The sequence below is a fragment of the Lodderomyces beijingensis genome, assembly GCF_963989305.1.
Source record: "Lodderomyces beijingensis strain CBS 14171 genome assembly, chromosome: 6".
NCBI classification, from domain to species: domain Eukaryota; kingdom Fungi; phylum Ascomycota; class Pichiomycetes; order Serinales; family Debaryomycetaceae; genus Lodderomyces; species Lodderomyces beijingensis.
In genome coordinates, this window is record NC_089975.1 from 24,729 (window position 1) to 49,085 (window position 24,357).

Here is a 24,357-nt window from a genome sequence, read left to right on the forward strand (position 1 = left end):
GAATATTCATCTAGAACAGAACAATCTGTTGCAAACACATATTATATCCAAATACAAGTTAAGAAACCGCCGCGATTTCAATGAGCCTGGACAATGATAGAAAGAGGTCACCTGAGACAGACCATCTACCGTCAAAGAAAGCCAAGGTGCTAGATGAGCTCAGCACCGAGGGCCCGCTCAGCCAGGCCGACGTTGTCTATTTCAAAAAGGAGGCCATCTACAGACAGATGCTCAACTATAAAGAGCAAGTACTCAAATTGCAAGGCAAGGCGAAACGGCTCTCGATGGAGTCCGAGGGAGTCAAACATGTCATTACCGTGTTGACGGCATGGTACAACCAGATATTGGCGTTGTTTGACAATAACGAAGGGACCAATGAAGATGTGTTGGTGCCGTTTCCAGAATCAACGGATGACGAAAAGCTAGAACAGCTAAGACGAGCAGTGTCAAGAGCATTGTCGTCAACGTTGCCTCTAAACTTTGACGCAACAAAGCTCCAACAGTTGAGTTCCATCAAAAGCCAGAACCAGATACTAGCGAGGGAGAATGAGTCGCTCTTGGTGCAAGTTGACCAGTTGCAAAAGGAAATCCTTGGTTTGATCAACCTGCGAGAACGCAACGCGTCAAAGACGCTAAAGAGAGTCGACGACAGTCGGAAGGAAGTTAGTGAAGATGTAAAAGTCAAAGAGGAAACACCGCAGCCTGTGCCGAGTGGTGACCAAAACGGAAACTCTCGCGATGTAGGCGACGAGCAATGGGAGAAATTAAACTTGGAGCTTGAGCAGCTAAAGTCGTGCAACCAGGTGCTAAACAGTCAGCTCGAGGAAATGACAGGCTCGAATAAGGCCCTTTTGTTGAAAACCACCGCGTTGGAGAGCAAGATACACAACTTGGACGAGTCCGACTTGCAGGAGAATGTGATTTACAAAAAGATTGTTAAAAACAACCAGTCCTTGCAGGAGCAGATTAGCAAAGTCAGCAAACTAAACACGGTGAATGTCGCAAAGTTGACCGAGTTTGAAGAAAAACACAACGAGCTCAAAAGCTTGATAGAGGCTGATATTGTCAAGGAGAATGAGAGCTTGAAGCAGACCTTGGCCAAAGTAGAGCAGGACTTGGTCCGCGTGAGAACAACACGCGACGAGCTTTTGGGCAAAAATACGTTGCTATCCAAGCAAATTGAAGACCAAAAGACTGCCGCGGCACTTCTCGAGTTGAATGCGGTGTACTCAAAGAGGATCGATGAGCTCATCCAGAGTCGAGTTGAAGTTAGCGGAGATGCTAAAATCGAACTCCTAAATAACGAAATTAAGGAAATCGAAAGTGCATTTAAGCAAACCAGAGAGTTTGCTATGAAGAAAATGTCCACAGCAATAGACCACGAAAACCAAGTGAAGAAGCTAACAATTGAAAAAAACAAGGCGGACCAGAAATACTTTGCATCGATGAGACTCAAGGACTCGCTCAGCAGTGAAAATAAGGTATTGAAGCAGCAAGTTGCCAAGTCGCAGGATTTGGTAAAGAGTTTCACCGAGCTTGAGCTGAACTATCTCAACAAAATCGAGGTCTTGACAAAGTCAATTGTCGACTACAAGATCATCAAGGAAAACTCGTTGCAGGATAACTATAACTTGCAAGATAGTATCAAAAACTTAAACGTCATCAAGGACTCCCTAGAGAAAGATGTGGAACGAAAAGAGGCCAAGATCGTTTCCATGACCACGGAGGTGGTGGAATTGAAAGACCAATTGAACAAACAAAGCTTACAGTTGGACTCACTAAGAAAAGAGTTTGCAAACGCAGAGAGCTTAATCAACAAGTACCGAACCAACAACACCGACTCAATCATCCAAGAAGACGAGCAACAGTTGGAGGCGTTGCGGTCGATTGCAAAGTGTTCGGTGTGCACAAAGAACTGGAAAGACACGGCGATAACCGTGTGTGGGCATGTGTTTTGCTCCAAATGCACGCAAGAACGGCTAGCTGCGCGGTTGAGGAGGTGTCCCACTTGCAACAAAGGCTTTTCCATCAATGATCTTTTAACTGTTCATTTATAACAATTGACGGAATGCGTTTTGTATCAACATGTAATAGTAAATGTGAAGAGTAACGAGCAACGTTGTATCAGTACTGAAAATAGTTCAAACTCTCTACCTTACCAAGCCAACACGCGTATGCATCTGGTGTCGACAGAAAAACAAAATAAAAAAATAATCTTGCTGGCTCCTTTTTTTTTTCCCCCACTGAATCGTCACCCATAAGTTTGTTGCCTCCAACATGTATCGCCCAGCCCCTACCTAGATAACCTAATAAATGCAATTACATAGTCAACAGTGGTGAGGTACTCCGACAGATGTTACTAGGCTTGAGTTTTGGTCGGAAAAGGTTTAGTACTGGCACCAACGGTACAGCGCACACGATGAATCTTTTAATCATGTGACCCATCGGTGAGAAAAAAAAAGTAATAGTCAACAGGGAGTCTACCACGAAATACCCCCCCTCAGCTGAATTTCAAGCTTGGTTTTACTATTGGCTAATCCACCAGCCCCGAGAGAATGACACCGCCATGAGAACTACTTTAAACAAGTACAGGGCAAGGTGGCAAAAAAAAAAAAGAGACACCAGGGGATATAATTTTTGTCTTCTTCCACGGTAAAGTCTATACGTTGGAGAAGGTGGCGTTGGAACTTTACAAGTAAACGACTCAAGAGCGAGAATTGCGACTGGAAAAAAAAAAATTAAAAAAACAAACAACATTGAGCCAGCAGTATAAATACAATTCAATTTTTCCATCGATTTTTCACAACACAGGTACAAAGGAGAGAGATAGATTTTCACCACCATTTGAAAAAAAAAAAAGAAAACAAAAAAATAGGGACTTCTGCACATGGCAAGATTTCTACAATAGAGTCCATCATGTCCACCGATCACGAGTTTCAGTCGCCGGAGAAACGGAAACTAGATGAGCGAGAGGAAGATTCTGCTGCCGAGGAGGGCTCGAAGAAGCAAAGGACTGAAAATGGACAAGTTGAGGAGACTGTGGAGACGGAGGAGACAAACGGGAATGGAGACTCAAGTCAGGTTCCTGATCAGCAGGAGGAGGCTGCAGCAACCACGCAGCCTACTGCAACCACCTCACCTCCTACGGCTTCTGCTCCCACACCCGCAGCCAAACCACCAGCGGAACCAGATATGGACAACTTGCCCGCGGATCCCATGCCTGCCCACCAATACAAGTACGCCCTAACTACAATCAAGGGCATCAAGAGATTAAAAGACTCCACCCCTTTCCATCTCCCAGTCGACACTGTCAAACTAAACATCCCATTATACTACAACTTCATAAAACGCCCCATGGACTTGTCCACTATAGAACGGAAGTTGCACGTGAAGGCCTACGAGAGTGCGGAGCAGTTCACCAGCGATTTCAATCTCATCATTGAAAACTGCCAAAAGTTCAACGGTGAGGCTGCGTCCATCTCCAAAATGGCGTTGAACATCCAGGCCCAGTTTGAAAAGCTCATGCTCAACATGCCCCCGAGGGAATTACCACAGGGAGTCACAGAAACAAAGGCAGTGTCTCCCGACATCAACAAACGAAGGGCGGACTCTGTTGCCGCCGCACGGCCAAGAAGAGCGGTGCACCCACCGAAATCAAAAGAACTACCTTACGACGTGAGGCCTCGCAAGAAAAAATTTGCAGCGGAACTAAGATTCTGCGCGCAAACCATCAAGGAGTTGACGTCGAAAAAGCACTACAACTACAACTTTCCCTTCTTGGCGCCCGTGGATGCCGTAAGCTTGAACATCCCCAACTACCACCAAGTTGTCAAGGAGCCCATGGACCTCGGTACCATTCAGTCCAAGTTGACAAACAACCAGTACGACAGCGCAGATGATTTTGAAAGAGACGTGCGGTTGGTGTTTAAAAACTGCTATGCGTTCAACCCCGAGGGAACCGAGGTCAACATGATGGGCCACCGCCTTGAGGCCGTGTTTGATAAAAAATGGGTCAACAAACCGGTGCCCGAGCCAACACCCCCCGCTTCAGAAGTGGAGGAAGAGGAGGTGTCGAGCGAGGAAGAGGAAGAGATAACCGAGGCCATGATTGCCGACGTGCCCGCGATCCAGTTTCTCGAGAACCAGTTGACGAGAATGAAGAAGGAGTTGGACGAGATGAAGAAAGACCACTTGAAAAAATTGCGCGAGCAGCAAGCGGCTAAAAAGAAAAAGAAGAAAGCAGCACTGTCGACTGCCAAGCGCGGCTCAAAGGCGAAGCGAAAGGAGTCGTCGGTGCCGCCCGTTAGCCAGGTGAAACTCACGCCGCCGCAACCGGTTGTCACATACGAAATGAAAAAACAGGTTTCCGAGGTTGTGCCTACGTTGTCCGACAAAAAGCTCAATGCGTTGATCAAAATCATCCAGGACGACGTGCAAATCAGCAACGAGGACGAAGTGGAGTTGGATATGGACCAATTGGGTGACTCCACGGTGTTGAAGTTGTACGACTTTTTATTCGGCGAAAAGGCGGCAGTCAAGATCAAAAAGAAGGGCAACAAGTCGGGAACCAATCTAGACGAGTTGGCGCATTTGAGGTCGCAGTTGGCATTGTTTGACGAGGGCAACGGGCATGCGCAGACAGAAAGTAACGGTCTTATGGGTATCAAGCATGAAGAAAGCTCCGACGACGATGCCGTGTCGTCTGAAAGCTCGGAGGAGGAGTAGTGAGGCCAGGATGCGGGATCTTTCTTCTCTTGTTTTTCTTTTTTTTTTTTTTTTTTTTTGGCTTCTATATACTTGTATTATTTAAAGAAATTTCCATCAACTGCTTATCTGTAACTTGCAAATTGAAAATATTCTAGAGTGGGACTCTACTCACGTGACTGTACCTAAAGCTGGTGTAGCAGATCATCACTTGTGTATTTGCACAGATTTCATCTCATCTCAGCTGCAACTGTGCAATTCCCTCAATGACAGTTCCCTCGAGACCGGCAGAGAACAGGCCCACGGCGATTATACAAAGATGCAAACTAGAGAACCGGCCAGTGTGCGTCGCAGGCCCCATGGTCAGGTACTCCAAACTCCCATTCCGTGAGCTATGCCGGTTCTACAATGTGGATATAGTCTACACGCCAATGATACTAGCTCGTGAGTTTGTCCGCAACGATATGGCTCGGTATTCGGACTTTACTACAAACGCCCGGGACCACTGCGTCATAGTGCAAGTGGGCGTCAACAACGTGGAGGACTTCATGAAATTCATCGATATGATCTTGCCGCATGTGGACGGGGTTGGGATCAACTGCGGATGCCCCATAAAGGACCAGATCCGGGAAGGGATCGGGGCTGCGTTGATGAGCGAGCCGCATCTCGTGGCAGCGATGATCTCAGCGGCCAAGGCCAAGTACGGGGGTTCTGTTTGCATTGACACAAAAATCCGAATACACAGCGACGTGAATGAAACCATCGAGTTTGTCAAGATTGTGGAGGCTGCGGGCACCGACATCATCACCATCCACGGCCGCACAAAGACCACCCGGTCGTCCACCCCTGTTGACTTGGACGCAATCAAGATGGTGAGGCTGCACATTAAAACGGTTCCTGTGATCGCCAACGGCGACTGCTTCACATTGGACGATTGTCGGAGAATCGCAGCTTATACCGGTGCCGACGGTGTCATGTCGGCACGAGGGATACTAGCAAACCCGGCACTTTTCACGGGTCAGGACCAAACACCCTGGAGTGCAGTCGAGGTGTTTATGGCGTTGACCACGAGCTACGGCTTGCCATTCAAGTTATCGCAACACCACGTACTGCAGTTGTTGGAAAATATGCCAGTGTCGAAAAAAGTGGTCAAGAGAGTGAATGCTGCGAAATCGATGGTGGAGATGATTGATGTGTTGGACACATACTTTGTGCTAAAGAGAAAGCATGAGAAGGGATATGCATGTGCTGTGGAACCTAGTTGGAAGAAAGAAAGCTTGAATATTACATAAGTTACATTTCGGCTAGTTCGATGTTCATGATTGGCACACTTTTGGTCTTGTTGTCGATTTTGTAGATCCCCACCAACTTTTGCGCCAACTCAAACATATTGTTCCGTAAGGAAATGACGATAAACTGGGCGTTTTTGGTCCTCTCCTTTATATAGTTTGCCACAATAGACACGTTGCGAAAGTCCAATGCGGCGTCGATCTCATCCATCACATAAAGCGGCGTGGGTTTGTATTTGTGCAAAGCAAACACCAATGCCAACAGGCTCAACGTCTTTTCGCCGCCAGACAAGTTGGAAATGTTTTTCCACGACTTTTTCGGCGGCATCACGCTGAACAAGATGCCCTCGGAAAAGGGGTCCAAGCTGTCCACCAACTCCAACTCGGCGTTGCCTCCCATGGTGATCATCCGGTACATGTCCTTTAGTGTCGAGGAGATGTCGCTGAATCCTTGCATGAACTCGTCGAGTCTCTTTCTCTTCATATCCTCGCAGTAGTCGCGCTTCTCGTCTCGATCGCCAATGGCTTTGTTTAAATCGTCTTTTCTCTCCTTGCACTCTGCGAGTTTGGTCCCGTACTCCCTCAAGATCTCGACATCCACACGCACAGTCGACATGTACTTTTCAATCTCTTCCACTTCGGAGTTGACAGCGTCAATGTCGATGTCGTCGTCAGACTCGTTATCTAATAGTGGCGTGGTATATGTGGACTGCTCGTGGTCCGGAAGCCAGTAAATATAGGGAGTGAGGTCCCGCACCGGTATCGAGTCTAGAGCTTGCTCGTTCTGGGCGACCAAACGCCGCATCTTTTCCAAATGTCCCTCTACTTTCTCCAATTGGTTCTTTATCTCAACCTTAAACTGTTCAAAGTCAGCAATCTCGGCCTGTTTCTCCTCAATCTCCAAACGCGCTACTTCAAGCTGCTCATCCTTTTCTTGCTTTTGCTGATTCAACACCTCCATTTGCACTTCCAAAGACTGCATCTGTTCCACCACCACGGCTTGTGACTCTTTCAACTCCTTGACCGCCGCTTCCAACTCTGCCAAGACCCGCGTTTCTTCGTCAATGTTTCGCGTGTGCCGTTCAATATCGCTTTCCAACTTCTTCACCGCAATTCTGTCCCCACTGGTCTTGTCGTTGGTTATAGAAATCTGCTTCTTTATACTATCAACCGTGGAGCTTTGCACTTTTAAATCGACACCTCCCGCCTCCATGATCTTCCGCTCTAGCTCCGAAATGCGCGTTTCCGACTCGGCCATTTCAGATTGCAATATGGATTTCTCCCGGTGCAACACGGCTAGCTGCTCGCGCTTGTCCGTAATCTGCGCTTCAAAGGGGTTCGTGGCGTCCATCTCCTCTTGCTCTATGGACAAGGTTCTCCTCAACTGAGCAATCTCTTTCATCTCTGATGCAAGCCCGGCAATGTCCAACTTTAACTTTTCAAGCGCCCGCCGTGTTTCCGGCTCGAGCTTTTTCACCTGCTTTAGCGCGGCCACGCTCTCGTTATACTGCTTGCTCGTGTCATCGTACTTGCTCTCCAACTCCGATATCCGCCCCCGCAACAGCTCCAAGTCCAGTTCCTCAACCTCGTTGGTATCCTCACTGCGCGAGGACGTCAACTTCATGGCCCCCTTTTGAATATAGTTGCCACCGCCTGACATTGTGCCAAAAGTGTCAATCACTTGCCCATCCAAGGTGGCCACCTTCCACCGTTTAGCACCGTAGGCGACGGCCTTGGCCTCTTTCAAGTCGGGCGCGACCAACGTGTGGAACATCTTGCTAAAGAATGCCGGTGCAAATTTCGAATCAAGTGGGTCAACGAGGTCAAAGAGCCGCTTGACCTTGGATGGGTCGCCAGGCGTGTTTATCGGGGACAAGTCAAACTTGCTCAACTTGGAGAGACATATAAAGCTAGCATATCCAAGTCGGTTTTTTCGCAAGTACTCGATGCAGGCCTGGGCGGTTTCAACGGAATCGACAACCATGCTGTCCAAACCTGGGACCGCTGTTGAGATTGCGACATCATATTTTGCGTCAATGCGGCCAAGGTCGCCTAGTCGTCCGTGGAAACCTTCAACCCTGCCGGACTTTGCCAATTTGCTTAGAGATGCTAGCACGCTGTTTTTGTTTTCCTTGGATTGCAAAATAGCAAGCGAGTCATGGAGCTTGTTTTTGTTCTTGGAGATTTGCAGCTTCAACTTGTCCAACCCGGCTTTTAACAAACTGGTCTGCTCCTCGCCGAGAGCCCACTGCTCGGTAATCTTTTCCAAGTCTCGCTCCTTCTGTTGATACTCTGCTTCCTTGGATTTACCCTCTGCTTTGATATCTCTGAGCCGTCGCTTGCTTTGCTCTAGCTGGGTCCGTTTACTATTCATTTGGCTCTCGAGCATGTTGATCTCTGTTGCAACCAACTGGGCTTTGCTTTCATTCTCCTTGATTTTGGACGTCCACGGCTCCAACCGTGTCTGCAAGGTTTCAATCTCCTGCGTAAACACGGAGGTCCTCGCTGTTAGCTTTGCCCTCATCTCGGCCATCTTGTCCTCCTGTGCCAGTAATTTCAAAGTTAGCGTCTCAATCTCGGTTTTGTACTGTGCAGAGGAGTTGGCATAAGTGGATAAGCTCTGCTTTGCCTTGTTTAAAGATGCAGTCAGCGACGCCACGGATTTGTTTGCTTTCCTGATCTTGGCGTCCATGTTTTTTGACTTTTCTTCAAAAGCAACGTTTTGCTTGTTCAAGTCCTTGCGTTGTTTGCTCAAACGATCCATCTCAGTGGTCAATCGCTTTAGCTCCTTGGTGGTTTGCAGCTGCTTTTCCTTCTCGGTGGTGATCTGTTTAGTGACCTCCGCGACTGCTTCTGTTCTCTCCTGCAACTTTCCCCTCAACTCGCTTGCTTCTTGCTCCTCCTCTTGCATCTGCAGTCTGTACCGCTGTGCGTTGCAACGGAACTGGAGCCCCATCAAGTGGTTCAATTTCCGCTCGAGGTCCAAAAACTTTAAAGCTTCAGCCTTTTTCTCCTCCAACAAACTTTTGTCCTTTTCCACAAACTCCAACCGATCTGACTTTTCCTGGCATATAGTGTTGAGCTCTTCAATCTCAGTGGTTGTATCTTCAATCAACTGCTTGTACTTGGTCGTTCCAATAATGTCTTCCAAATACTCAAGTAGGCCGTCTTCGCCCTCCTTCTCGGCCTTTGCCTTCATTTGCGCTATGGACTCGACCTCGCCTTGAAGAATCAAAAACCGCTTGTGCTCCAAGTCAATGCCTTGTTTTTTCAACAATGAGGTCACCTCGGTGTATGTGCTCTTCTTGTCGTTGATATAGTACGCCGACTGGTTGTTCTGGAACGCTTTTCTGGAGACGACCAAGCTTGAGTCTGGTACATTACCAGCTCCTTGAAGGATGGGGTCGCCATAGACCATCTTAAAGTGTATATCGACCTGGCAATACTCCGGCCGACTGGTGCCCGAGTTGTGTATCAACTCGGATATTTTTCCCTGTCTCATTTTGCTGGCTTTGAATCCAAACACAAATAGCATCGCGTCAATGACGTTGGACTTGCCACTGCCGTTGGGGCCAACCACTGACGAGAATGAGGAGTGGAAGGGCCCGATGAGCTGTCGACCGGCGTACGACTTGAAGTTGGTCAAGGCCAACCGATCAATGACTAGTCGAGGCTTTGTGGGAGTGGCGCACGTGGTTTGCAGCGGGTGGTTGACCACCGACGGCAGTGGCTCTGGCATTGGCGTTCCGTGGCTAGCTTCAGCAGTTTCTGCACCCTCAACATGTTCTGCGAGTGGCGCATCAATTTCCACTTTACCGGGGTCTAGCATATTTGTTGGTCCTTCATTGCCTTCATGTTCCTCTCCTTCCGCGTCCTCACTTTTCGAAGGAGCCTCGTCTTCATGCTCGCTTGCGGCTTTATCCGACTCATAATCGCTGTTGTTGATAAACGAGTTGTCGCTGGCGTCGAGTTTCCTTTTCATCCGGGAGGAGTGAGGTTGTAAACATAGAGCAGCAGTTTGGATGTAAGCCTGGTTCAGGTTGATTTTGTTGCAAAAACTGATCCCTACGCGTCAGGCAGAGGTAAACAAGAGACAGAGATTTTGCGGCAAATTACACGACTTTTTTCAAGGAACTGCTCATCGGTGCACCACCAGAGTGTGTGCCAGCCACCCAATGCCAAAGCTATTGCTGATCTAGCTTGTAACTTGAAGCCTATATAGTCTTTGAAACTGAGCTGCGAGCGACCGCTTCCGTATCCCACGCCATGACAGCAGAATTTCTATTCATCAAACACAATCTTTTTTTTTTTAGCGCCATCCTCGATTTCAGCGGCACTAGAAGATGTCGCCATTTTATCCGACAAGAGCGGTGGCAAGCCTCGTAAACTTCTCTGTATTCGCTTCAACTGCGATAACTTAGCCAGGCTTTCCTTGTCAGCAGCAAACCCGGTGCTCTGGTTCTGCTCCTGCTGCGTTATAGGGTTGTTGTTGTGCTCGCTAACGGTAATAAACTGGGACACGAGTGCCTCTGCTTTGCTATCCAGGAGCAGCACAGTGGCGTCTATGTGAACAGTTGTTGGTGAGTTTAAAGTCGAAGGGACAGCTCTTCTGCTGTCGCCGTGGAGCCCTGGCATTGTCTCTTGATGTTGGAGCAAATGAGTAACGTGCGGGTTGGTGATGATAAATACGCTAAAAAACTCCTTACCGTACATTGCAGAGAGAGTGGAAAAAAAATCACCATCCAGATCAGCTCCGCACCATATCAAGGTTCAATTCAACCCCCAAGCGTCATGTTGCAACATATCCTCAAAGCACAGCTCAGCAACGTGTTTAGACAGCCCGGTCATATTCCGCGGCTTACACAAGCGCTCCCTCGGCAGCTCTCACTCACCCAGCCTGCAACACCAACTATTTCACCGTTACAGTCGTTGCTCGGCCTTGTGCAAAGGAGATACAAATCCAGAGGAAACACGTACCAGCCAAATACGTTGAAGCGGAAAAGAACATTTGGCTTTTTGGCCAGACTCAGAACAAAAGGCGGTCAAAAGGTGCTTGCCAGAAGAAGAGCAAAAGGAAGATGGTTTTTGACTCACTAGATAAAAAAAGCTTACCATGTAAATACGAAATAGATGGAATAAAAAGACCTCATTTTTTTTTTTACATTTTGCCCAACATTTTCGAGTACTGCGTTTCCACCTCATGGACCAATCTCTGGAGGTTGACAATAACCAACTCATGGGTAAAGTTGGGGAACTTGTCTCTGTTTAGTCCAAACCACTCCAACGGCGGTGTGGCATTGCCCAACTCTTTGAGCTGGGGTGCTTCTATTATTGGCGGCGCAAGAGGCGAGTATCTGTATTTAGACTGGATCTCAACCTTTTCCATCGTCTCCTTGATGGCATTGTCTATTTCCTTTGTTGAGTCCCCCTCGCCCAATTGCTGTTTAAGCGTTGACAACGCCGGCGGTTCCTCTTTGACTGGCGAGTCAAACTTTTTCTGTATATTCTGCTTGTACTCAATCCTGGTGGAAAGTGCACTCGAATGAATGTTGTACATTTCGCGGATAAAGTTGACTGAACCCAAGTTCCACCGCACTGCAACTGTGCCTCCAAAGGAAGACTGGAACAAGTACTCGATAACGTTGCTTTGGCCCTTTTCAAATGTCCGCATGGAGATCTTAAACGAGGGAAACACAAATATCGTGCCGCCCTTTGCCTGCTTGGCAAAAGAAACAAACTCAGCAACAGTGCACGTTTCGATAAACGTCTCTGGTGGCGGAGGCATACTCGAGAGCGAAACTGTTAGATCGTTAAACTTCAAGTCCAAGTCATTTGAGATTCCGTAGCCGTACTCATTTTGTTGGAACTTTGCCCGCGATTCGTCCAACTTGAGAACGAGAACCTTGGTGTTGTCCATGGACGATGGGTACACGTGCACAAGCAAATGACCGATGGACACCAATATCTGCGTGTCTAGCTTCTTTACCGTTTTCAAGAGGGAGTGCTTCAGAAACGACCTCGACGGCATCCTTTGGCTTATCGACTTGCCTCGCGAGGAGTCTCTGAGGATCTCCTTGTAGGAACTTTTGTTGTCCTGGTTCATGCGTGAAATGGTATTGCCAATGTCCATAAAGTTCGACGCCGTCAACGAGGTCAAGTATATCTCGAGCGCTTTGAACTTGCTGACAAATATCAAGTGGTCCTTGGTGAGGGCGATTTCATTCTTTTTATTGTAGATGTCCATTGAAAAGCCGTCGAGGTAGGCAATGGCAATCACATGGTAGTCAAAGGACATCTTGAGCAGCAACTCGGCAATACCCGCCGAGATCAACACCAAGGGAACGTCCAAGGTCTCTGCTCCGCCAATGTTCCATTTGATAGCGGTGTGCAAATTCACGTTGCGCACAAGCAAGGACCCGCCCAACCTGCCCTCAGCGGAGAGATCGATCTCGTTGATGCCCGTCTTCAAGTCCTGCGACCAGTCCTGGGATTTCTTGGAAACGGCCCAGAAGTTGCCGATGACGAGTCTGAAGATGCCCAACGCTTGGCCAAAGTCGACTTCAACGTTGACCTTGTTTGTTACAAAGACCACGACCCAGGGAAATGCATAAGTTGTCGACACCTCTCGAAACTTCATAGCAATGTTTTTGTTCTGCGCCAACTCCGAGGAAGTCGAAGCTGTTGCAGCATGGCCTCCCGGGTGGTGACTCTCATCGTCGTGGTGATGGTCGTATAAGTGCTTTGGAAACCAGATGTCTTTGAACAAGTCCACATCTTGGTACTGCTTCACGTTGACGTACGCATCTGCGTTGGTCACGCAACCGGTGGAGAACATCCCCCCAGCTCGACCAAACTCGAGCACACTCAGGAGCAAGATTCTCTCCATTTTCAACGACGCGCTGATGTCTCTCGAGTAGACGTGCTGAAGCGATGCGGCAACACCGTCCATGAGCACTGAAAAGTGGAGCGATTTCCCCTTCAGGTCGTTGGAGCCAATCTGCACTAGGATCCCTTCAAGTCCAACAACTGCCGCAACCTTCGCGGTGGGCTCACAGCTGAGTGTAAGCTGCTGCCTCTCGATCCTTATCGCTATGTCAAACGCAAAGTCGTCCAAAACAAAGCCATCGCTGCGGCTCACCTCGTTCGAAGCCTTGCTAGTCAGCTCCTTGTCCTTGCCAGATTCAGGTTTGTGCATCGACTCCTTGATGCTGGAGATGATGTCCACGAGCACCGGCACACACTGTGGAAATAATGTGTTTTCGGAAGAAGAGGTCACCAACTCCCCACTAAGCTTTTTCTTGCCGTTTAAACATTCAGAAAACTTGAAGATGGTCTTGATGGCAGGAGCATGCAAAAACAACGACTTTTTCTCCCCAAGATCCTCGTCCTCCATTCTTGATATCAACACATTGGAGCCTGCAAATGTCGAGACAAACTCGACCGATTGGAATGGGATTTTGAAGTCTGATGACGGTCGCGCCGGCTTGGGCTCGGACGCCTTGTCGTCGAATAACCACGACTTTCTCTCCATATACTTCTGGATTCGCGATGCGGAGCTCGCAGATTTCTCAACAAAGGTGCCAATCGATGTCGACACAAACTGCACATCTATCTCGTCTCCATTGAGCGACAACCGCAAATGCTTGGACTTTTTATCCTGCTTCTCTATCATGTAGATCATCTGCAAGTTGGGCAAAAAGGCTCTATTCAAACTGGTTCTTTCAGACCGTGTGCTGTAGAAGTCATTGGCCGTGCCTCCATGTGCTAAGGAGATGTACGCCCCCATCAAGGTGAACTTGCCCAAGCTTTCCTCGGTGGCTGCAAAAAACTTTTCTGCGCCGATAATGACCCCGGGGCAGTCCTTTGACCGGTCGTTGAAAAGCCAGCCCATGCAAAAGTTGTAGGAAAGGAATTGAAAAGCGGAAAATCGGGAGTAGATGGCCATCTCGACGCTGTTGCGAACTTGATCCTGTCTGGGCTTTGGTGAAGTTTTTGCTTGTTTTGGAAGCATTGGCAATATATCGTCTAGTATCTTGATGGACGCAATCACAATAGATTCAGACAAGGCAACACGGCAAAACTCCGACTCAATCTGCAAGCTCTGGCGTGTGTTTCTGGAGTCCGTGTCATTGAACAACCGCACAGCCAAGTTTAGAGCAATGATGTTTGACAATGCCAACGGGATATTCTTTCCCACCAAGCTCACTCGGGACGCTGGTATCACAACGTCCCCGTAAGCAGGCACTTCCTTGGCGATGGGCAAGTTTTCCAACTCCTGGACTACGGAAATGTTGCAAACGTTGAAGCTGGTGCCCTCGACGCTGAACCCCAAGCTTGCCTTGTTGAAAACAGCTGCCAACTCCAAGTACTCTCCCTTGAACTTGAGCCTGAATAGATGGTTTGTCTTGTTTTCATGGCGGGCTCCCTTGCCATCGGAAAGCAAGGAGTGTAATTTGGCAAGCTTTTCTTGCAATTTGGGCATCTGAAATGACACAAATCTCATTATCCGAGTGACATCTGCAAATCGGAGCTTCAAGTATCCGATGGAGAGTTCCGACGAGAGCAACATCAAATCTTCAGCACTTTCAACACCGCACAAGCTTACAAGCTCGGTGGAATGGAGTTCGAGTACACTGTGGCGGTCGATGCAGAAGTTGCTCTTGAGTCGCTGGAACTCAACTCGAGTAGAGACACGGCCATCTTTCATAGTGGTGCTAATCGCAAATCCCGTGAGGGCACCTGCAAAGTGGAGCGGGTCAAGCAAGTCTATCTTCCAGACGATTTCCTTGGCCTTGGCAGTGCAGCTCAAAAATAAAGGCTTTGCAGGCGGCGACGACTTTGGAGATCCTGAGTCCTTTGATGCCAACCCTTTTACAAACGGGACGTCTTCCGCCATGAGTACTTGCAACACTTGCATAATTCGATCACGGCGACTGACCAAGCTGGTTCTTGTTCCCTCTGTCTCCACGTTCACCTGCATCAGCGACCCTAGTTTCACAAACACCACGTTTGACTTGTAACAGCTTTGCGTAAGCATTTGCTCTTTCATGGCATGTAGTGCCACCTCTAGCATTTCAATATTCGACACAACTTGCAACCGTGATTCCGAGTCATCCTTGTGGAACATTGTCAAGCAGTTCCTCACGCTGAAAGTACCTGCAGCGTTTAAAAGCTCAACTGATTGGTCGAAATGATCAACTTTTACCGTGACTTGTATATGACTTTGCTCCTTGGCTCCCTGATTCGAATGATGTGATTTTGTGGCGAGATCACCAAGGTTGAGTCTCGACAATGACTGGAGAAACGTGTTTGTGATTTTCCCCTCATAAGAACCCACGCTCAACGCTGCGTTGATACCTTTCTTTACATCACCCTGAGGTGGCAGCAGAGTCCCCGTGCAGTAGATGTCGCGCAACCGAAAGTATGCTGGCTCCTCAAGGCTTGCGCAATGGACCGAGACTCTGTGTATGGATGTGACAAAGTCAACCTGCAAAGGCGTGCTTTTCCCGGCTCCCTTGAATATTCCTTCCAACATCTGCCGCCGCTGCTGCGGGTTCGACTCCCACGCTCTCCAGTTGGAAAAATACACCCACACCTCTTCAAGCGCGTTTAGCGAGAGGCCCTTGTCGCGCAAGTTCTCCATCGCGTTGTGCAACCAACTACTCGGCAAGCTCCGAAGGGTGTGTCGCAACTTTGCCACGATCTTCCAGCCGTCGGAGTTCCGCATGTGGTCCTTCTTGGATCGCAATATGTACGCCGGTCGCGTGAGGACATCGGGGTCGTGATCGATTGCATGTTCAACAGAGGCCAACGTCAACTCGTGGATAAGCTTTGCCTGCAAGAAGCTGTTCTTTTCGATAGTGTCGAGAATCGTCAAAGCAGGGTTGATGGATTGAAGTACAGCCTGACAAGACTGAATTTGATTGCTGATTTCAGCCATGTCAACTTCGAAACTCAAATAGTTGACATCAGCGGAGCCCACGATACTGCCGTCTCTCACGTCAGCCCACAACTCTAGGTCCCTAGCTTCCGCCACTATTGCCAGGTTCTTACCCTCTTCCCCGAGAGATGTCACAGAAACACACTCAACGTGGACTGCAAGCGACAACTCCTCAGACTGTGCATCATCCACATCCTCTCCCGCCAAGAAGGCCTTTTGGGAGACTGCGGCGGAGAAATTGGACAACACCAATTCTAGCCTTTTTGCTGCGCCTCCTCTTTGCATACTAGCAACATCACTACCCACATCCATCGACAAGTGCACTACACACTCGTGGTTCACCACGCGAAAGTTCTTGACCGACTGGGACAACTTCTGCATTGCGTTCAATGACTCAATAGTGGAGACTTCGATCTGGTCCATGAGCGACTCCATGCTGACATCCGCCATGACCTTCGTCATCAAGGCAAACACTAGCGAAAAAACCTCGGGACAAATGTAGGCTTTGAGTGCGCCAAGCTCCACAATGATATTGTCATACTCAGTGTCTGGTTCCACCACATAAGAAGGAGTAAAGTCCTCGCTGTCATAAACGACTGTGGGATACGTCTGCTCACCAATCGGGCAGACATCATCAACACTGCTGTGCAAAACACTACTACTGCCGCTTTCAAGAACCACATCAGCAGTAAACTCCGTCAAAGGGATGGCCACTTGTGGGAGTGACAACGAGGTCATGAAGCTCCCCTTGTTTGCGTCGTAAAACCTATCCCTGTACTCCTCGGAAAGCAAAAAGGGGGCGCGGTGGAAAGGAGCATCGCTATTGCGCATGTGAAGCTGTTGTATCGCTCGACGGCCCATCATGTCCTTTTTCTGACAGATGTTCACCAAGGTCAACGACGTTTGAAGGTAAAACACTAGCTTCATATCGCCGTGGCGGCATGTTGTCAGTGCCTTGGCTGTGATGCCCGGGATCGACACCGATAGTCTGTTTGAGTACCGGTTGTTGCTCATGTCATTGTACGACAACAATAAATCGTCCATCTGGAACTCCAATAGGCTCAGCACGTCGGGTCTCAACTTGAATAAAAATCTCGGGCAGCGAAATGAAAAGTTGGCTGCATCAAACGCAGGTGGGAACAACTCACCCAACGCGTTTTCATGGTCCAGCAACCCCGATCCGAAGTTTGAAATCCCCGCTTTTAGTGCCCTGATGATACCGGGGTCGCCATCAATCACCCACTCGCCGCTGGCAAAATCCCATTTACACCAAAAGGTCAACTCGGTGGGAGGTATGCCAAACATTCTGTGCGAGTGGACGCTGAATCCGTCGACGTGCATGTCGGCACGAGTCGCGAAATGGCTCTGTGCGTATTCTCCTACATCTACAAATGGCATTTTTTCATCAAAGTCGTGGACCACGGTGCCTGAAACCGGGCTAAAGTCTGCTTGCATGTCCATGTAGTAGTTTGTGAATCGAAGGTCAACGTCCAACATGTCAAAATACAATCCCACATGGGACCGGCAACTGTACAAATGCTCAGGCAAGATGATCAACCCGTTTCTCACCTGGAAAGTAAACAACACATCAACATCGTTTTCTACTTTGAGCATCCCCCAGTAACTCTCGTCCTTGGCCGGTGCCTTGTCCTCCTCTGTGGCTGTGCTTCCACCTCGGTTGTTGAACTCCTCAAACGTCTTGAAATGAATGTGGTCTCCGAAATAGTTTTCTCGCATCGTAAACAAGTACCTGATGGCAAACCCATAGAATATCAAGCACACTTCATCACCAATGCAGTTCATCTCCACGCAGTTGGACGTGTTGATCTCGACGCCGCTGTAGAACGTGTAGGCCCCCGAGACCTCGAAATGACCGCTGCTGCCAACGAGAATCGTTTTCGCCATGAATGCGTTCACTGTGTGCCAGGGCGGTATATGCAAATTCAAGTTGAACTTTGGCGTTGAGACGTGGTAAGAAACTGTAGATTTTTTGGTGAGTGAGCCATACATGGGGATTCCCACAGTACAGTCCATCTGTTTGCCTTCAAAGGAGAGGTACTTGTTGTTGCTAAAGTCCAAAGGGTGGTTTATGATGTTGTTGTCGTTGACATTCAAATATAGCTCGTAGTTGATTAGCTTCCACTGGATGTTGTAGACAAATGGTCTAAAGTATTCGTACGGGAGCGGCTCGCCTGATGCAAAGTCAGCGAATAGGTCGGAAAATAGCAAAAGGTGCTCTCGCAACAAAAACATCCTCGCATTCAAACTGACCTGGTCAAATGTCCAGGTGCATTTCCCGTTCCACAGCAACGGGAGGCCAATGTCGGCGCTAATCTCGTGGGAGTCGGCCAAGAACAACACATCGTGATTCACCGATGTCCGCATTTCGGGCATGTTGAAAACCATCTTTAGCCGGTTCGGCCACTTGTCCTCCTTGTCGGTGACGTACGAAGTGAAAACACCCACGTTGGACCCTTCGCCGAGCTTCAACTCGATCCACCCAAACGGCCGGCCGGTCTTGGGCACTCCCAGGCTGATGTAGTCATTGTCTTTGCTCGGTTCGCGAGTGGGCACCCGCACGACCAAGTCGTCCCGCACAATAACGGCAATCTTGAAACCCTGGTATTCTCTTTTCTTGCTCCCTTCTGAGGCCACGCCTGCATAGTTTGGTGTTGAATCTTTGGCTAGCGGAGGAAACAACATGTCTTGTAGGGGTGCCCGCTGTTGGTCGGCCCATGGTCCATAATGTATAGTCCCATGGGAGATCTCAATCTCGAGACCTGATTCAGGCGCCTCCCCCGAGTCAATACCAGTTTGCACACCGGGGGAGTCATAATAGTAGATGAATCGTGTCATGGTGGAGTCTAAGATCAAACTGTACTTGGCATACTGTTCCTGGTTTGTGCTCATTGGCGACAACACCTCTGGTTCTTGAAACTCGCCTACGTACCGTTTCAAGCCTCTCCATTGGTTGTGCGGTAGGTCGACTCGTGAAGCCTCGCGGCCCTGATCGAGTCTCTTGCGCACCCATTGCATGGCACGAGTGAATCTGCGCCATACTTTATACCTCTTCATGTCTGCGTGACTCCTTTGGGACTTGTCTTTGGGGTGAGTGTCGTATCTATGCTTGTCGTATCCGAGATTTGTCTTCATTGCGATCTGGAATTGCAAAAACTGAAGATCGTGGAGTAGTCTGTAGGGGTCTAGTGAGTTTGGTGCTTTTGACACGTCTATTGATCCCCTTGCAGATTTGAACGAGGCCACTAGAATAGAAGGTGTCACGACATTCCCCAACACAATGGCTCCCTTTTTGACTCTAATCTCCAAGGGCAATACCCAGAGAAACAACATCAAGGACCTGCTTTTGGACTTTCTGACAAACTCAATCGACTCTCCTTCCTTGTCGTTCCGGTGCGAAGCCGAGCTCTCACCCGAAGACGTTGATGTTGACGATGCAAACGATTTTTCCGTCTCCTTTGTTGCTGAGTTGTCACCCGTTTTCAAAATCTCAACAATGTTGTCAAATGCCTCCGTGCGGTTGTAGATGAAAATCTCCAACCCATCCACAACCATAACAAACCGAGACGGCAGCTCGTCGTTTTGCTTTTGCGTGACTCCGCCAACTTCGTAGTCGGTGTCCCAGTAGTAGTTCGAGAGCTTGGTCAACCTAAAGAGCCAGTACCTCCAGGTCAAGGTTACGTTCAAAATGGAAATAGTTGCATCGCTAGTTGTGATGGTGAGGTTTTTGATGAATATCCTGCCGGCTAGCGGCGAGATTTTCATTGCGTCCACGCGGATCCTGGTTTTATACGCCGTCCAGAGTATCAACTTGAATAGTAGGGAAAATAGGAAACCCAATAGCTTGTGGAAGTAGAAGATGAACCCGAGACCCAAGATCAACGCTAGCACCCAGTCTACCAAGTAGATCCAAAAGGACACCTTAATGGTGGACGTGGAAGTGACTGCTATAAACTGTGATTCAAATGCCATTATCGGTGAGGTTGGAAGAGGAATGCTGTCGCATAGCCTTGAATCGCCCGAATCCCTGGTGTTGTATGCCGTGGAAAAAGGATAGATTGGAAGACGGGTTTTCTTTACCCTGGTGTTTGTAATGTAAAAGTCTTATTTGGAGGGCACCAATTAGCTTGTGATGAGTGTATCTATCGCCATACGACACTTTTTTTCCGCTGAATTCCGCGGTAAACTTTGGGAGAAAGGGAAGAACAGGGAGCAGCATTTGGCCGTGGTGTGTGCAATGGTTGGTTTCCACCACTACTGTTGCAGAAGAAGACGATATGTGTACCAGTTTAGAACGTGTCCTCACCATAATGGTGCTGTATATGATAGTAGTCAATGACTTGCTTGTTGTGTAGTCTGAAAGATAGATAGTGTTGTCTATGCTATATCAGTTGTAGTAGTGTGTTTTGGTGGTGCGCGTTTACAGCACGAAATATCAAAACAAATGTCACAGCTTTGATTACAACCTGCGTTTCTTTCACCACTTACTCCTTCATTCAGCCACCATCATGTCTCACAGAGTCTTTGACAACTCCGAGAACCGGAATGTGATTAGGTCACGAAATAAGCAGGAAAACAACAACACCGCAAACACCCAAGTCTACAAACGAGTGCCGTTGGGTGGTAAGAACCAAAACATCACCAATGTCGCATTCAACCGCTCGAAATCAACACTTGGATCAAACATATTCAATCCGCCCCAGTTGAGTAAATCAAACTCAACGTTGGGAATACCATCTGCTGCTTCATCTTCCTCGTCGGTGTTGGTCCATCAAGATGATTCGCAAGCGAAGCAATCGCTGCTACTGCCCAATCGAGTTTCCAAAAGAGTAAACCTAGAGCCAGTATCAGACAATACAGCTCTTGTCAAGCGGTCGAGGTTGGACGATGAGCCATGGACAGACTCTTTGATTAAACCTCAGTTGCCACAGAAGGGTCCTGCCGGCAGAATCGGGTCGACTTTGAGGACAGACGCGCTTCATGCGCGAAATCTTGCCCGTCCCGCTGCCAACAACATGGACCCGGTGAAACAGTGCCAGCGCGTTAATGACATCGACAGATTGGTTGAACTACATTGGAACGACGAGATCGAATCCGTCCCAGAGAGAGCACCTAGTGCAGTTCCCAGACTATTTGACGAAGCAGAGTTGCAATGCTTCTCAACTCCTAACAACACTGATAGCGATGCGGTAGATGTAGGAGAGATGACCATCGAGGTGGATATAGAAGAAAACCAGCAAGAAGAAGGGGAACTCGGGTTGAACGATACCGATTTGCAAAACTTGTTAGATTAAATAATGCGGTATCCTATCTACAATGCTATTATTGTTGACTACACTGTGGTGAGTATTCTCTATAGCCCTCTTCGTGTTCTTGCCTCGTTTCGTATGATGGTAAATCAGCAGGTTGGAGAATTGTAAAATCAGTGATTAGATTGACGTTTGCTTCGGGAGCTATTTGTGCTTCAGCTGACACTGGAAGGACGTTTCTGATTTTTATCATGTCGTCTCTCTCCAAGCACCAATTATCCCTGGGGAACTCAATTTCCGGTTTGAGATATAAATCGCCATTGGACTTGGCCGAAAGCCACGAGGACGCTCCTCCTCTAAGAGGCATTCCTTCTCCTGCAATCTTGATGAAGTCATGAGGTCTAATGACTTTCCCCGCTGGCGTGCAAAGCTTGATGCTTCTCCCATCCAAATGAATAACCACCTGCTTGGAGAATCCTGTCAACGCGTCTGCGAGGGGCAATGTGAAACTGGCGTACAAGTCATTCCCCTTGCGCTCAAACGTTTGATGTTGCTTACAAGCGTACTCTAGTATCACATCTCCGGCAATCTTTCCCGGGCACTGGTCGCTCTCGCCCTTTTTCCGAATCACGCCGTTATTGGGAGACCCTTTTGGTATTTCAAACTCGAGTATTTTAGTCTCCTCAGTGACTCTGGCTCCGCCGCACTGCTTGCATTTGTCTTTGGTTCTGTGTATTTTCCCTGTCCCACTACACTTGACACAGTCAACATAGTGTTGCGAGACAAGACCAGGTGCCACTCGTTTGATTTTGCGAATGTGGCCCTCGCCATTGCATATGCCACACGTCTTGCTCACCACGTTTGACGACCTGACTCCACTGCCTTTGCAGCTGGTGCAGATGACGTTTCTGGTTGACGTGGTCCGCACGGTCTTTCCCATGTACAACTCTTCGAGGGTGACCTCCACCTTGATTTTTGCATCTTCCGTTTTGGCCTCGTTGTGTCGAGCTTGGCCGTTGCTGAAAAAATCGTGAAAATCGTTGCCGTTGTACTCGTTGAAGCTCGCTCCGTAAAACTGCTCAAAGGGGTTTGAAGCGTAAGTTTGGCTGGCATCTGTACTACCAAACTGGTCGTACCGATATCGTTTCTCTTCATCGATGAGTATTTCATACGCATACGAGATCTTCTTAAACTGAACTTCCGCCTCCTCGCGTTCCGTCCCCGACGCTTTATCCGGATGGTACTTCAAAGCAAGCTTTCGGTACGCCTTTTTGATCTCGACGGCGGTGGCATTTGATTCAATTTCTAGTATCTCATATAGGTCTTCTTCCTCCATAGTTGCATGGGTGGAAAGGATCAACAATTAGCAGTGGTGGAAAATATATTGCAGAATCTCGCTCGCTGCGATGTGATTATCCACCCTCTGGAACCTTGCAAAAACCCTCGAGATATGACTGAGAATGAGACAAGGGGCAACTGGAAAACAGAGGCCAAGTGCAATACAGAGCAGATGATGTCAACTGTTTTGACCTTCAAGTTCAACTATAGAAAAACACCTAGATATCAGCCTCAAGTGGGATAAAAAGCAGCCAAAAAAAAAAATGGAAAAGCGACAATTGCAGGATTCGAACCTACGCGGGCAGAGCCCATCGGGAATAGCTTACCACCTGAGTAGAAACCTGCACCCGACTCCTTAAAACCACTCGGACAAATTGCCGAATGTACCAATCCGGAAGGTTCACAGCTGCTTGCAACCAGATTCTGCAATAATACAACTTTCTGGCCCTTTGGTGGGTCCTCGAGACTTGATTTCAATGGGATACATCATTTCTACAATCTTGGGATTTTGTTTTATTTTCGTCCAAATTTTTAGGCAAATTCGTACAAGATTTGGTATAAACTCAACAAGTACAGGACTTTGGCTTCTTTCTATCAATCTCAAGCGATGGACTCATGATAGTATCAATCCTGGGGTCCTATGTACTCTCTATTTTTAGGGTTGCCTCAGTTTTTTGCACCCAGTTACCTTACAATGAAAAAGGAGCGATTCTGACTTTATTTTGCCAGCGTTTCCCGAGATGGAGAAAACCAACTTCTCTAAAGCGCTACTGAGGTAACACAAGAATCGGCGGTTCAACAAAGATCTTTTTTTGCCTTCTTGTATTCACTGTTGTAGCCCAGCAGGCAAACAGTGCTGGTATACTTGAGGAAAATGCAAAATTGGATCCACTTGCGTCGACAGAAAAAAAAAAAAAACTAAACTCAGCCAAACCAGCAAGTTTAAACACAGGATATACAATCTAGTTCTTACTAGCACAACCACCACTTCCAAAACACTTATTTACATAGAGCCGAATCAATCATGGTATGTCTTGTAGTCGAATTGGTGAACCCTCTACTACAACTGCCACCATCTCCCTTACAACGTCATTTCTAAAATTCACATGCTAGCATAGGATACTAACCTTCATTATCTAGTCAAGATCAGGGTATGTCCAATGACTCCACTCGCTTCAAAAAAAAAAAATGCCACAAGCATACTAACATGTCCCATCCAGTGTCCAAGTTGCAGATGAATCGTTAAAAGCATTCAATGAATTGAAGTTGGGCAAAAAGTACAAGTTCATCATCTACACTTTAAACGACGCCAAAACCGAGATTGTGGTTGACGAGACGTCCACAGATCCAGAGTACGACTCGTTCTTGGAAAAGTTGCCTGAAAACGAATGCAAATACGCTGTTTACGATTTTGAGTACGAGATTGGCGGCGGCGAAGGAAAGAGATCCAAGATTGTGTTTTTCACTTGGTCGCCAGATACCGCACCAGTGAGAGCCAAGATGGTTTACGCATCGTCAAAGGACTCCTTGAGAAGAGCCTTGAACGGTGTTGCTGCCGATGTCCAGGGTACTGATTTCTCAGAAGTTGCATACGAATCGGTCTTGGAAAGAGTCAGTAGAGGTGCTGGGTCCCATTAAATGGAGATATTTAAAGGTATTATTACAGGATTTGATATTCTTTTTCTTTTGTTACGAAACAGCTCTTCTTGGTTGGAATTGATTTCAAGTGTACCTAAAGTCGCCAAACCTGCCAAAAGCCCTGTCTTTGCGGGAAAATTCCGTTAACCTCTGGCGGCCACGCACTCCTGAAATAATATCA

At 48.0% G+C, this 24,357-nt stretch overlaps 10 protein-coding genes across 10 annotated transcripts; 6 read left to right on the forward strand and 4 right to left on the reverse strand. All coding sequences in view use genetic code 12, as the record gives it.

Annotated features, from left to right (window-relative positions):
• Positions 1 to 80: 80 nt before the first annotated feature.
• Positions 81 to 2,057, forward strand: LODBEIA_P47520 (uncharacterized protein; the record flags this gene model as incomplete). Its single annotated transcript, XM_066975008.1, has 1 exon — positions 81 to 2,057. The coding sequence occupies one exon, from the start codon at positions 81 to 83 to the stop codon at positions 2,055 to 2,057; it is 1,977 nt and encodes a 658-aa protein (XP_066831690.1).
• Positions 2,058 to 2,916: 859 nt separating this feature from the next.
• Positions 2,917 to 4,725, forward strand: LODBEIA_P47530 (uncharacterized protein; the record flags this gene model as incomplete). Its single annotated transcript, XM_066975009.1, has 1 exon — positions 2,917 to 4,725. One exon carries the CDS (start codon positions 2,917 to 2,919, stop codon positions 4,723 to 4,725), a length of 1,809 nt encoding a protein of 602 aa, XP_066831691.1.
• Positions 4,726 to 4,970: 245 nt separating this feature from the next.
• Positions 4,971 to 5,996, forward strand: LODBEIA_P47540 (uncharacterized protein; the record flags this gene model as incomplete). Its single annotated transcript, XM_066975010.1, has 1 exon — positions 4,971 to 5,996. The coding sequence occupies one exon, from the start codon at positions 4,971 to 4,973 to the stop codon at positions 5,994 to 5,996; it is 1,026 nt and encodes a 341-aa protein (XP_066831692.1).
• A 1-nt stretch (position 5,997) lies between these two features.
• LODBEIA_P47550 (uncharacterized protein) lies at positions 5,998 to 9,975 on the reverse strand (the record flags this gene model as incomplete). The annotated part of the gene is made up of 1 exon (XM_066975011.1): positions 5,998 to 9,975. The coding sequence occupies one exon, from the start codon at positions 9,973 to 9,975 to the stop codon at positions 5,998 to 6,000; it is 3,978 nt and encodes a 1,325-aa protein (XP_066831693.1).
• Positions 9,976 to 10,274: 299 nt separating this feature from the next.
• On the reverse strand, positions 10,275 to 10,706 carry LODBEIA_P47560 (uncharacterized protein; the record flags this gene model as incomplete). Its single annotated transcript, XM_066975012.1, has 1 exon — positions 10,275 to 10,706. One exon carries the CDS (start codon positions 10,704 to 10,706, stop codon positions 10,275 to 10,277), a length of 432 nt encoding a protein of 143 aa, XP_066831694.1.
• Positions 10,707 to 10,784: 78 nt separating this feature from the next.
• On the forward strand, positions 10,785 to 11,090 carry LODBEIA_P47570 (mitochondrial 54S ribosomal protein bL34m; the record flags this gene model as incomplete). The annotated part of the gene is made up of 1 exon (XM_066975013.1): positions 10,785 to 11,090. The coding sequence occupies one exon, from the start codon at positions 10,785 to 10,787 to the stop codon at positions 11,088 to 11,090; it is 306 nt and encodes a 101-aa protein (XP_066831695.1).
• Positions 11,091 to 11,151: 61 nt separating this feature from the next.
• LODBEIA_P47580 (uncharacterized protein) lies at positions 11,152 to 19,923 on the reverse strand (the record flags this gene model as incomplete). Its single annotated transcript, XM_066975014.1, has 1 exon — positions 11,152 to 19,923. One exon carries the CDS (start codon positions 19,921 to 19,923, stop codon positions 11,152 to 11,154), a length of 8,772 nt encoding a protein of 2,923 aa, XP_066831696.1.
• A 536-nt stretch (positions 19,924 to 20,459) lies between these two features.
• Positions 20,460 to 21,245, forward strand: LODBEIA_P47590 (uncharacterized protein; the record flags this gene model as incomplete). Its single annotated transcript, XM_066975015.1, has 1 exon — positions 20,460 to 21,245. The coding sequence occupies one exon, from the start codon at positions 20,460 to 20,462 to the stop codon at positions 21,243 to 21,245; it is 786 nt and encodes a 261-aa protein (XP_066831697.1).
• Positions 21,246 to 21,273: 28 nt separating this feature from the next.
• On the reverse strand, positions 21,274 to 22,536 carry LODBEIA_P47600 (uncharacterized protein; the record flags this gene model as incomplete). Its single annotated transcript, XM_066975017.1, has 1 exon — positions 21,274 to 22,536. The coding sequence occupies one exon, from the start codon at positions 22,534 to 22,536 to the stop codon at positions 21,274 to 21,276; it is 1,263 nt and encodes a 420-aa protein (XP_066831698.1).
• Positions 22,537 to 23,562: 1,026 nt separating this feature from the next.
• On the forward strand, positions 23,563 to 24,176 carry LODBEIA_P47610 (uncharacterized protein; the record flags this gene model as incomplete). Its single annotated transcript, XM_066975018.1, has 2 exons — positions 23,563 to 23,569; positions 23,767 to 24,176. The coding sequence occupies 2 exons, from the start codon at positions 23,563 to 23,565 to the stop codon at positions 24,174 to 24,176; spliced, it is 417 nt and encodes a 138-aa protein (XP_066831699.1).
• Positions 24,177 to 24,357: the final 181 nt, after the last annotated feature.